Here is a 13,078-nt window from a genome sequence, read left to right on the forward strand (position 1 = left end):
CAAGAGGGAGAAGGGAGAGGAGACAGTGCGTAGGTCCGGAGTTCAAGCCCTAGGACCGGCAAAAAAAGCAAGGGGCGGGGGTGGCTAACAGAGAAAGAAGAGCATGTCCTTGCTGCATGGAGGCCCTGCAGGTCTGGAGCACAGGCAGTTCCCAGGGAGGATGGGGAGACACGGGGGAGGGAGCCCCAGAGGACCCTATGCTCCTAGCGCCCGCCTCGGCTGGTGGGCTCACAGGCAGCCATCCTGAGAGGAACAGGGCCTCCCTCCAGAGCCACCCTTGGAGCTCAAAGTCCCACTGTGAATGAGTCAGATGGCTGTGCGCCCAGGTTTCCCATTGTTTCCTGAATGTTTCCACCTGGGTGTAAACAGTAAACCTTAAAACTCAAGAAAGCTAAACATAATCTCCATCCCTTCTCCATGCCTCCTCCTCCAGGGAGACGGACACAGAGGACTTCCAAGTCTAAACCAGATTCCCCTTTCAACCCTTCCTTTCCACATGCAAAGCAACCATTTAGTCAGGACAGTCTACCTGCTTAACCCTGTGGTGTTTCCAAAGTCAGACCTGGCTCAACTTCTGGATCTCTACAGGACAGCCCCTCCTGTGGATACTAAGGAAGAGTCCTAGCTCCCCCCCCCCCCACCCCCCCGTCTTCTATGGTTTCCTTAACCTCTCAGTCCCTTCCTCAGTCAACATCTCTCCAAAGATCCCCTCTTAATGAAGGCTGGAGCACGTAGAAAGGCCCAGGGAGAGACCCCCCCCACCTTCTTCTATCTTCAGTCTTACCTTTCTCCACTCCCTGTTCTAGAAATGCCAGCCGACTTACTCAAAAACCACTGACTATATGGACTGGTAGCTCCAACCTGTAATCCTGCCTACTGGAGACAGGGCTGGGAGGATCATGGTTTGAAGCTGTCCTGGGAAATGGACAAGACTCCATGTATCAATGGCTGGGTGGAGTGGCATGCGCCTGCCATGCCAGCAATGTGAGGAAGCATGAATAGGAGGAATGTAGTCCAGAAGGCCTGGCATAAAGGGAGACGCTATCTCAAACAACAACCAACAAAAGAGGGGCCAGCAAGAGTGGCTTGAGTGCCAGAGTGAATGTCTAGGTAGCTTGAGGCCCTAAGTTCACCCCTGGTACTATTACAAAAGAGAAAAAAAAAGATTGGTCATGTTGATTAGAAGTTTAAAATACCATGTAAGTTCAAAAACCAGAAGAAATGTTCTCTGCCACTCCCGTGATGGCTGAGACTTCCCAGCCAGGGAGCCGTGCCCTCCGGCTTCTGCTCCTAGAGGCAGCAGGTGTGCTGGAGCTGTAACTGCAGCTTGATCTGTGCATCACAGGAAGCGCACAGGGGCCCCGACCCCAACCCCCAAAGGCTGAATGTACAGTGACACACCTCCCCTTTTCTATGTCCATTCTTGTACTAATCTACTTTGGGCCAAGTAATGGTCTAGGTACTCGAAAAACAGCAATACTCAAAACAGACAAAAACACCTGCTGTGGACCTTAATTCTAACAGGGGAGGGGAAAGGACAATGACAATACTGGGAGTTAGGTAATACACCACTAAGTAAGAAAGAGTTAATGGATGTGAGGAAAGACCTCCTGAGGGAAGCAGTGTTCCCCCATGGGTAAAACTTCATGGGACTAGAGGACTGGAACACTGGATTTCTTGTTTCTCTCTCCCCTTCTTTTTTACCTTGGTCTCTTCTAGCTGCCTTTGTAGATTTTTGGGGTCCACAGCAATAGGTTCACAGAGATGTTTACTTGCGGCAGCCTCACAGGCCTGGAGCCCAGAAAGAAGTCCACAGGAAGCATCTTCGTAGTGCTGATATTTATCCACCAGGTCTTTAAGGTTATTTCCAAGGACGCTACACTAAAATGCAATAGCAAGATGGAAGGAAAGGAAATCAAAACCCACTCTTGCCTTGGGTGTCAAATAACTCTGGGACTTAGTAAAATGTGAAACTTGGAGAAAGCAGACTAACAGAAATTGGAGGGCTATAACCTTTCTCCTTTATGTGAAGAAGTCCAACTGCAACCATAAAAATGAGGAGATAGTTCTAGACAGTTCTAGAATTCACCAATTCAAAACCAAACCCAGAATCACCAGAGCATACTGACATTCAGGCACTGTCGCCAGCCTTGCCCACCTGTGCCTGCACACGTAGTGCAGAGATCTGAAAGGTGCTAGTGAACCACCTTCCGGTGCTACATACAGGCTGATCGACAGAGGGAGAGGCAATAGTTTATGCTTAAATGGCAAAAAAGGAGGAGTCAGAGGCTGGATGGGGATTAAGTCTGTGAAGCTTGAATTCCAAATAGGAAATACATCCTTATGTTCAGAGCTCTTCCTTGCTCCACAGAATTAAGAGAAGCAAAATAGTCTGTCACAATGAAAATAACATACTATCAGACATGAGAATGATCTCACAGGAAACCTCAGTTCCCAAGCCAGGAGGCTGCCAGCTCTTCTTCTGGCTTAGCATTAAGACACAAATGCCACCTGGTGGTTAAACTGGATACTGAATAGTTTTTAAGCTAAGGTTTTCCGGAAATCATTCTCAAATCAACGTTGTTAAGCTAAACATTAACAAAGATTAAATTCCTAATCTTCGAACCCAGTTTGAAGGAAATCAGAGGAAAACACTGTTTTTCACCATCTATATTTTTAGGTCTTCTGCTTCTAAGCCCAAAACAAAATTAAAATCACAGATTGACTTGTCCTTAAAAATGACCATCACATTACCTTAGTGTAGAGGGACCTGAAGCGGTCGGTGGCCTGGTCCAGCTTGCTCTGCACCTCCCTGTGGGCAGCAGAGGTGTCGATGCTGCCCTGGTCTCCCCGGCCACAGGACCTGGCAGCTTCCAAGGCCCTGTTTCCTGACATGGTGATGTACCTCAAGTCGCCTTTGTGAGCAATCACATCTTCAGAGAAACTCTTCTGCCTCTTCAGCTTGGCCATCAAACCGCTGAAGTCGTCCGCCCCAGCCTCCAGGTTCTCCAGCTCCTGTTCCGACTGCTCCAGCCAGTGTTCAAACTCACTGTGGTCCGCCTCAAACTTCTCCAGCTCTTCCTGAAGAGAGTGCGTCAGCTTCACCCTCCTCTCTGCCTCGGTCAACGCCGTCTCGTAATGAGCTTTCAGGGCTTTCATGTTTTGCTGCAGCTTCTTCCTCTCCTCAGGGGCCAGGAGATGGCCCTGCCTCTCAAGAAGTGACTGTGCAGACTGCGTGGCAATGATGACAGCTTGGTGCTGAGCCACGAGCTTCTCGTGCTGGGCCTGCATGGAGACAAAGCCACGGGGATCTCTAGAGCGGCTGGGAGGCCTCAGCCCATGGTGACTCGTGCACAGGGCTTGTTAAAACGAGCCTTAACACCCACTTTCTTAACTGCCACTTTCAAGCTATAGGAACATCCTGTGATAGCTGGACAAGAGCAATGTATATGAAAGCCTGAAAGAAGCTATGGGAACAGACTGAAGGGATGCTGAGCCTGCGTACACCCACTGCACTCTACTCCTCCATGGAGATGCTGCCTGCCCATCCCAGCAGCACTGTACATAGTCACATACGAGGAGCGCCTCCCACAGAGCTGGCCACGGGTGGGACTTCAGGTTCACTTGAACCCAGGCGGGCAGCTGTGACACGGAGCTCACAGATGCATGGATACTGAGTGTCTCATCATCAGGGCTTCGTGGACCCTTGGGGGCTGAACCTTCTCCCATGGGCCACAAGTGCAGCAAAACCACACTGTCCTGGTGATTCTGGACATCTTATCTCAGCTTACATGTAGTAACCTGACCCCCTTCCTTCCTCCAATCTGCTGGTCTGCCCCTCACCTGGGAGCTCACCTGAGGACCCTCCTCTCCTCCCCTGTGTCTGGTAACCACCCTTATATCAGATGCCACTGGGAAAAACTCCATCTCCATGAAGTCTTTGTACAAACCTCATCTCCACAGGTTCAATCCACCCTCCAGCTCTCACCACTTGATCCACAGCTCATCCACGCTCCACCCTCACCACGCCATCCACAGATCATCCACACTCCACCCTCACCACGCCATCCACAGATCATCCACCCCCCCAGCCCTCACCACGCCATCCACAGATCATCCACCCCCCCCCAGCCCTCACCACGCCATCCACAGCTCATCCACCCCCCCAGCCCTCACCACGCCATCCACAGATCATCCACCCCCCCAGCCCTCACCACGCCATCCACAGATCATCCACCCCCCCAGCCCTCACCACGCCATCCACAGATCATCCACCCCCCCAGCCCTCACCACGCCATCCACAGATCATCCACCCCCCCAGCCCTCACCACGCCATCCACAGCTCATCCACCCACCCAGCCCTCACCATGCCATCCACAGCTCATCCACCCCCCCAGCCCTCACCACGCCATCCACAGATCATCCACCCCCCCAGCCCTCACCACGCCATCCACAGCTCATCTACCCCCCAGCCCTCACCACGCCATCCACAGATCATCCACCCCCCCCAGCCCTCACCATGCCATCCACAGCTCATCCACCCCCCCAGCCCTCACCACGCCATCCACAGATCATCCACCCCCCCAGCCCTCACCACGCCATCCACAGCTCATCCACCCCCCCAGGCCTCACCACGCCATCCACAGATCATCTACCCCCCAGCCCTCACCACGCCATCCACAGATCATCCACGGAGCTCCACCCTCACCACGCCATCCACAGATCATCCACGGAGCTCCACCCTCACCACGCCATCCACAGCTCATCCACCCCCCAGCCCTCACCACGCCATCCACAGATCATCCACCCCCCCAGCCCTCACCACGCCATCCACAGCTCATCCACCCCCCCAGCCCTCACCACGCCATCCACAGCTCATCCACCCCCCCCAGCCCTCACCATGCCATCCACAGATCATCCACCCCCCCAGCCCTCACCACGCCATCCACAGATCATCCACCCCCCAGCCCTCACCACGCCATCCACAGCTCATCCACACTCCACCCTCACCACGCCATCCACAGCTCATCCACCCCCCCAGCCCTCACCATGCCATCCACAGATCATCCACCCCCCCAGCCCTCACCACGCCATCCACAGCTCATCTACCCCCCAGCCCTCACCACGCCATCCACAGATCATCCACCCCCCCAGCCCTCACCACGCCATCCACAGCTCATCCACCCCCCAGCCCTCACCACGCCATCCACAGATCATCCACCCCCCCCAGCCCTCACCACGCCATCCACAGATCATCCACCCCCCCAGCCCTCACCACGCCATCCACAGATCATCCACCCCCCCAGCCCTCACCACGCCATCCACAGCTCATCCACCCCCCCAGCCCTCACCACGCCATCCACAGATCATCCACCCCCCCCAGCCCTCACCACGCCATCCACAGATCATCCACGGAGCTCCACCCTCACCACGCCATCCACAGATCATCCACCCCCCAGCCCTCACCACGCCATCCACAGATCATCCACCCCCCCAGCCCTCACCACGCCATCCACAGCTCATCCACCCCCCCAGCCCTCACCACGCCATCCACAGCTCATCCACCCCCCCCAGCCCTCACCACGCCATCCACAGATCATCCACCCCCCCAGCCCTCACCACGCCATCCACAGATCATCCACCCCCCCAGCCCTCACCACGCCATCCACAGATCATCCACCCCCCAGCCCTCACCACGCCATCCACAGATCATCCACCCCCCCAGCCCTCACCACGCCATCCACAGATCATCCACCCCCCCAGCCCTCACCACGCCATCCACAGATCATCCACCCCCCCCCAGCCCTCACCACGCTATCCACAGATCATCCACGCTCCACCCTCACCACGCCATCCACAGATCATCCACCCCCCCAGCCCTCACCATGCCATCCACAGCTCATCCACCCCCCCAGCCCTCACCACGCCATCCACAGATCATCCACCCCCCCAGCCCTCACCACGCCATCCACAGATCATCCACCCCCCCAGCCCTCACCACGCCATCCACAGCTCATCCACCCCCCCAGCCCTCACCACGCCATCCACAGCTCATCCACACTCCACCCTCACCACGCCATCCACAGCTCATCCACCCCCCAGCCCTCACCACGCCATCCACAGATCATCCACCCCCCCAGCCCTCACCATGCCATCCACAGATCATCCACCCCCCCAGCCCTCACCACGCCATCCACAGATCATCCACCCCCCCAGCCCTCACCACGCCATCCACAGCTCATCCACCCCCCAGCCCTCACCACGCCATCCACAGATCATCCACCCCCCCAGCCCTCACCACGCCATCCACAGCTCATCCACCCCCCAGCCCTCACCACGCCATCCACAGATCATCCACCCCCCCAGCCCTCACCACGCCATCCACAGATCATCCACCCCCCCAGCCCTCACCACGCCATCCACAGCTCATCCACCCCCCCAGCCCTCACCACGCCATCCACAGCTCATCCACACTCCACCCTCACCACGCCATCCACAGCTCATCTACCCCCCCCAGCCCTCACCACGCCATCCACAGCTCATCCACCCCCCCAGCCCTCACCACGCCATCCACAGATCATCTACCCCCCCAGCCCTCACCATGCCATCCACAGATCATCCACCCCCCCAGCCCTCACCATGCCATCCACAGATCATCCACGCTCCACCCTTACCACGCCATCCACACCTCAGCCCTCACAACTCAATCCACACTCCAGCCCCCAGTGAAGAGTAACTCAGATGCGCTACTTTGGATCTGTGAGCTACAGTGGTCTTGTAAAGGGAAAAGAAAAGGACCTGGAAGGAACACTGAGAGGACATAGTAATTAAGGCAGAAAGCCAAGTGTGCCTGGCTCAACGCCATTGCTCTGCAGGTGAACAGTTGGCTCTATCACTTTCCTATAACCCTCTTCACCTGCACAGAGTGCTGAACCTAGTGATCTATCCCACACAATTAACGTGCTTAGAACACTCACATAATTTATATTAAGCATAATTATGAATCTAGGAAGTAAGAACCTCCCCTCAGAGAGCGCGCGGGCTTGGCCTGTGTAGCCATGTCTATCTTTGCAGCCCTGGAACTCGAGGTTGGCACACTTGTGTTGGATCAACTCACCTTGACCTTCTGGTACTGCTGGTCCAGAAGCTGCTCAGTGCCCACAACTTGCCGACTGGCATCGGTTCCAGGCAAGTTCCCATTGACTTCGTCCTCCTCTCCAACCTCTGACTTGCCATTGACTTCCTGAAAATGGGTCCCATTCTGCTGGATACCCTGAGTGTGTTCCTTCCCTGCCTTTTCAGAGTCCAACCAGTCCAGAAGGTTTTCGATTTTAGTTTTGTTCTCTTCTAGCTGCCTAGCAGCTGCAACCTAGGCAGAGAAGGGGAACTTACAGATGTGGGTCAGGCACAATGTTCACACATTTCTAATGTCAGGACCTCAATAGTTTTAAAATATAAAAGCTAATAGACATGAGAAATCTAACACATTACAATTTAATCTTAAAGCAGCAGTTACTTTCAAGTCTTCACTACTCTTATAGATATAATCCCAGGCTGGATGCTGGTGGCTTACACCTGTAATTCTCCCTGCTTAGGAGGTTGCAATTTGAGAATTATGGTTCAAAGCCAGCCTGGGAAGGAAAGTCCATGAGGCTCTTATCTCTAACTGCAAAAAAACAAAAAAAACAAAAACAAAAAAACCCTGAAAGTGAAGCTGTAGAGTGCTAACTTTGAGAGAAAAAGCTCAGGGACACTGTCCAGGGCTCTGAGTTCAAGCCCAAGGACCAGAAAAAAGAAAGCAAGCCCAAGTTTTAGTTTTAATAAAGGTGATCACGTTTCCCAAATACAAGGTCTCACTTTTAAGTGATGCAAGGCCGATACCTCAAACCTTTACTACTATTCATAACTAACCCTTGGAAACTCAGAATTCTAGTTCTCACCACCCACCAATATCACCTAATAAAAATCACACCACGGTTGTGTTCATCAATCCTGACACACAACAGAGCACCAGAGCTGAGTGGGACCTTTTCTGTCTCCTCCTGGAGCGCCGTTGTCAGGACCTTGTCCAGCTCCTTCCTTGACTGCTCCGCCTTCACATGCAGCTGCTCACACTTGGCCTTCGCTTCACTCAGCTTCCGCTCAATCAGAGCCTTGTCTTCCTGGGACAGCTTCCCACCGCTCTCTTTTAGGAAGTTTTCTGTGTTTTTCACTATTTCTGCCAATGCCTGTGCACTTCCTTGCATATCTTTCTGTAATTCCTTGTAACACAAAAGGAAAAAAAAATGTAATCATTACCTTCTGAACTCATCCAGACTGCAAACTCTTAAAGAAGGGCCAGTTGAGCCGGGCACCAGTGGCTCACGCCTGTAATCCTAGCTACTCAGGAGGCTGAGATCTGAGGATCTCGGTTCAAAGCCACCCCAGGAAGGAAAGTCCATGAAATTCTTATCTCCAATAAACCACTAGAAAACTGGAAGTGGCCCTGTAGCTCAAGTAGTAGAGCGCTTGCCTTGAGCTGAAGAGCTGAGGGACAGTGCTCAGGCCCAGAGTTCAAGCCCCACTACCGACAAAAAAAAAAAAAAGAAGGGCTAGTTGAGCACATGCTCTCTGGAAAGGGCACTGAATGTGCTCATTTGTATCCATTTATTCAGTAACATTTAGTGCATTCGAAATCTTCACATTAAGCATAAGATTTTCAGGGTTAACCAGAGTAGTTTGTGAAACACTGAAAACACTGAGGTGTACAATCTACACAAATCTTCATATGCCAGATTCTTTAACATAAGAATACTTTTGTATATGAGCACATTTATAAAGCTTGAAAATACAGAGCAATATTTATCATTTATTGTTTCTAATATCAGCTCTGTCTATCTCAGGATAAAAAGAAAATATTTCCCCAGTGAACTGAAATACTTTTCTCCAAAGCACTAGTAATACTGAACATTTGCTTCCTCACTCTGGCTGCTGGGAGGCTCATGATTAGCATCTCTTCTCAGTAATGACAACTTTCTTCTGACTTGAGAGGAAATGTCCCTCTTTCTTCTTTTCTTGTAATGTATTTCCCTTCTCTATAGTGCACTGTTTGAGTTGTAATGTTTCCTCTGTATTTTATTTTATCCTCCTCAAAGTTTTCTGAGAAGGACTTTCCCTGAAAAGGAACCTCCTTATTGAGCCATTACTATGTGACCTTACCTGTGCAAGCGACTTAACTCTCAGTACTTACAATAATGTAGCAATGGAAGTATAGCCAATAAGGAAACTGAGGCTCAAACTAAAATGATTGTGACAAACTTCCACAGAGGTCTATGGTCTAAATCAAGAGCTATTGAGGTAGGGGGCTCTCTCCTGACAGCAAAATGAAGGTATTGCTGATGGGTGGTTTTGTAATTTTCTCATTTCCCTTCACTAAAAGGATAGGAGGAGGAGCGAGACTGAAGACAAGGAAGAACCTGAGCTTTCAATTGCCTATTTCTTCTGATTCACAAGCAAATACTTGGCTTTAAATGGACTCACCCTCCACTCCCCCATCGGTCCTGAGCTTTGAACTCTGGGCCTAGGTGCTATCCCTAAGCTCCTTTTGCTCAATACTAGCACTCTACCACTTGAGCTACAGCATCACCTCCAGCTTTTTCTGAGATTAATTGAAGATAAGAATCTCATGGACTTTCCTGCTCAAGCTGGCTTCAAACCATGATCCTCAGATCTCAGCCTCCTAAGTAGCTAGGATTTCAGGTGTGAGCCACTGGTGCCCAGCTTGGACTCAAATTTTAATTCTTCACACAAGTTGTCTCCATTACCAGACCTTCTGTACACCTCCTTTATCCGGTATCTAACAAAGCTCAAAGCTCACACATGGAGCAGGTATGCCTGCTTCTGACAATCTAAAATTACTGGTAGTTTGCAATGATCCTAACTGCCTTCCAGAGAACAATATCCAGCCACCAAGACAAAACAACTTCTACCTCTTGCTTGGACTGGTACTTCTTCAACTCTACTGTGCCATCTCCAGTCACGAAGGCTTCTTGGTGGCCGATCAGACGGTTTTCAGTTTGGGTGAGGAGGTCGCACACCCCCTGGAGTTTTTCTTTGTACTCCTGCTGACGCTCAGCCACCACCTAGAGTGAAGAAAATCCAAAACATCTTCAGAGTTTGATCCCCAAACCACCACCGTGACCACTTCATATTAATTCAGACACACATTTCAAACTTCCTCGACTAAGCTTCTAAGTATGCTGTAAACACGGTAGCAGTGGGGACGCACTGAGCCGGAGAGACAGAAAGGGCAAGCTGTCCCACGTGCACGCAGAGATCACGTGAGAGGAGCTGCTCTACAGAGCGCAGGCCATGCACGTGTGCGAGATCGAACTTCTGACCGAGAGAAGAGACAATCCATTTTCTTAAGCTCTCCAGACCTGCGACACACACAACTAATTCTGGAAAAGGACACCAAAAGAGAGTTAGCCACAGCTTGTCAGCTGACATACTTGATATGCATATACAGGTTATCAGGCTGAAGGTAATGCTTGGGCGCTTCTAGAAATAAGAGAAACACTGCATGCAATACTTTAGCTTAGTGACTGTCTAACTGCATTCTCACTTCTTTGCTTATTACTGCTCTACTTCATTATAGTCAATATAGTCATTAGATACCTTCTGAAAGATGAATTTAGCAAGTCAAAACTAATTTTTTCCATTTTTCATTTCTCTTTTATATGTACACCAATTATTCTTTTTCTTTTCTTTTTGTCAGTTATGGGGCTTGAACTCTGGGCCTGGGTGCTGTCCCTCAGCACTTCAGCTCAAGGCTAGTGCTCTACCACTTGAGCCACAGCACCACTTTCGGTTTTCTGGTGGTTCATTGGAGATAAGAGTCTCACAGACCTTTCCTGCCTGGGCTGGCTTTGAACCATGATCCTCAGATCTCAGCCTCCTGAGTAGCTAGGAGTACAGGCATGAGCCACCAGTGCCCGATTATTATTCTTATAGTGACAGTAGATATAGGTAACCTCTACAAAAAAGTCTAGCACATGTATATAAGGTACTGCTTTATATAAATTCTCACAATAACACCAGATAAGCACAAGTCTTGTTTCCAGAAACTGATCTGCTCTGTTCTGCCGTGACAAAGGCAGCTGGGCTGTGAGCCTGAGCAGCAGGGTTCTGAGCGGCTACACTGCATGCCCCCTGGTGAGTAGACTCCACACTTCCATTACCACACAGTTATCACTCCTGTCCTGGAAGTCACTGAGAGCATTCACCTCTCACTTTGTACGGTGGAAATCAAGGATCTCACTACAATCACTCAAAGTAGGGAGTCATGGAAATTAGTCAACTGAATCAGGGCATCTTTACAAAAAGCAACACTGCCACACACTATGAGATCACTGGGCTGTATCCTGAATGCCTGCTTGTCCAGAAAACCTTCCTGTCACGCTCAAGTCCCTGCACTGAGGCGTGACAACAGAGAACTGCAATTCACGGTGGGGAGCAAACCTTCTGGTCGTCACGGTCCTGCTCGAGCTGTAACTGGGTCTCTAAGCTTTCCACCTGGGCCGCCACAGACTCCTGTGCGTCGAGAAAGCACTTCTGAGTGGCGTTCAGGAACCTCAGCAGCTGCCTGCTCTGGCCGGGAGACAGATCCGGGGCGTGCTCAGAGATGAAGAGCTGGACATCGAAGGCTGCTGCCTCCAGCTGAGCTTTGGCACGCTCCAGGTCTTTCATCGCTGTCTGTGAGTAGTTGTCAGTCGGGACACAGGTGTGAGAAAGCTAGCATTCACACTTCTCATGCTTACCAATTAAAAAATAACTTCCTCTACCAACGTTTAATGATTAATAAAATTAACCAATAAGCTATTTATCAACTAGTAATCATAATTTAGATAGGATAATAACATATAAAAAGACAAGCCCTTCCAAGAATGGCCCTATGTGTGCCTCACATACCACACACAGGCTGCACCTCCGATGGGAGGAACTGCAGCTTCCGTAGCTCCTTTATCAGTGTGGGAGGAGATGCTGGCATTTCAGTGTCACTTGCTAATAGTGACAACATCCATTTAACTGAGCTGAGACAGAGCAGGACTATGGGGAAACTGGAGATGAACTAAAGAGGCCAGAATAGCCTTTATGCCTTCATGTTCATGGGCATGTTGTTCAAACTAAGAAAGTCGAATAAAATTCATGCCCAAATCAACTACCATATAAATACTGTGTATTTATATTTTTTTCTTTTTTCCAGCCCTAGGGCTTGAACTCTGGGCCCGGGCTCTCTCCCTGAGCTTCTTTTTTGCTCAAGGCTAGTACTCTGCCACTTGAGCCACAGTACCACTTCCAGCTTTTTTAAGTGGTTTACTGGAGGTAAGAGTCTCCTGAGTTTCCTGACTGGATTGGCTTGGAACCATGCTCCTCAGTTCTCAGCCTCTTGGGTGACTATGATTACAGGTGTGAGCCATCTGTGCCAAGCTCAATGTTACCTTTTTACGGGACCACTTTACAGCTATGGTTACGTATGTGCCTGACACATAAATAAGCATGTAAATACAAAGCTGACATGTCCGTGGTGATAAGAGGCCTCTAGGCACTTGGGATGGACGTGCAATAGTTTCAGCAAGGCTGTGATATTTTATAGTTTTATCATCTCCAAACTAGCATCTCTTAGAGACAGAGAAAAGGCAGAACATTCTATAGCCGCCCTTGGAAAGCAATATTTGGTTCTATTTTGTTTTTAAATCCACGGGCTTTGTGATACACTGGTTGTGTTCATTTTGACACTTGCCTTCAGAAATGCCAAGCTTTTCTTCCCATGTTCAGTGTCCCGGGCATCCACGGCCCCGATGGCCCGTGCAGCGCCACTCCTCTCTGACACCCAGTCTGAGAAGGACTGAAGTTTACGCAGGAAGTCTTCATGGGAAATGGCTAGTTTAGACTAGAAAATAAAATTGAGCATTCACGTCTGTCCACAAACTTTCAAAGTCCTACTGTAGCAGGGAGTAGATACCTAAATAGGCTCACAACTGTAGTTTTAGGCCAGTCACTACATTCGCTGAGCACGCTCTCTGTTACGCAAGTTCTA

At 50.6% G+C, this 13,078-nt stretch overlaps 1 protein-coding gene across 4 annotated transcripts in view; it reads right to left on the reverse strand.

Annotated features, from left to right (window-relative positions):
- Nucleotides 1-13,078, reverse strand: part of Dst (dystonin) — a 327,245-nt gene that overhangs the window by 103,598 nt on the left and 210,569 nt on the right. For 3 of the 4 annotated variants that reach the window (XM_042696942.1, XM_042696940.1, XM_042696939.1), the window contains 5 exons: nt 9,969-10,121; nt 8,028-8,261; nt 7,118-7,369; nt 2,755-3,285; nt 1,705-1,881 (listed from right to left, as the gene is read on the reverse strand). In XM_042696942.1, coding sequence (XP_042552876.1) covers nt 1,705-1,881; nt 2,755-3,285; nt 7,118-7,369; nt 8,028-8,261; nt 9,969-10,121 — 1,347 coding nt within the window. Of the gene's footprint in view, nt 1-1,704; nt 1,882-2,754; nt 3,286-7,117; nt 7,370-8,027; nt 8,262-9,968; nt 10,122-11,499; nt 11,730-12,777; nt 12,932-13,078 lie in introns of all 4 variants that reach the window. The other variant, XM_042696941.1, reaches the window with a different exon arrangement.

Source organism: Dipodomys spectabilis, unplaced genomic scaffold (assembly GCF_019054845.1).
Source record: "Dipodomys spectabilis isolate Male_0828 unplaced genomic scaffold, ASM1905484v1 ptg000213l, whole genome shotgun sequence".
In the NCBI taxonomy this organism is placed as follows: domain Eukaryota; kingdom Metazoa; phylum Chordata; class Mammalia; order Rodentia; family Heteromyidae; genus Dipodomys; species Dipodomys spectabilis.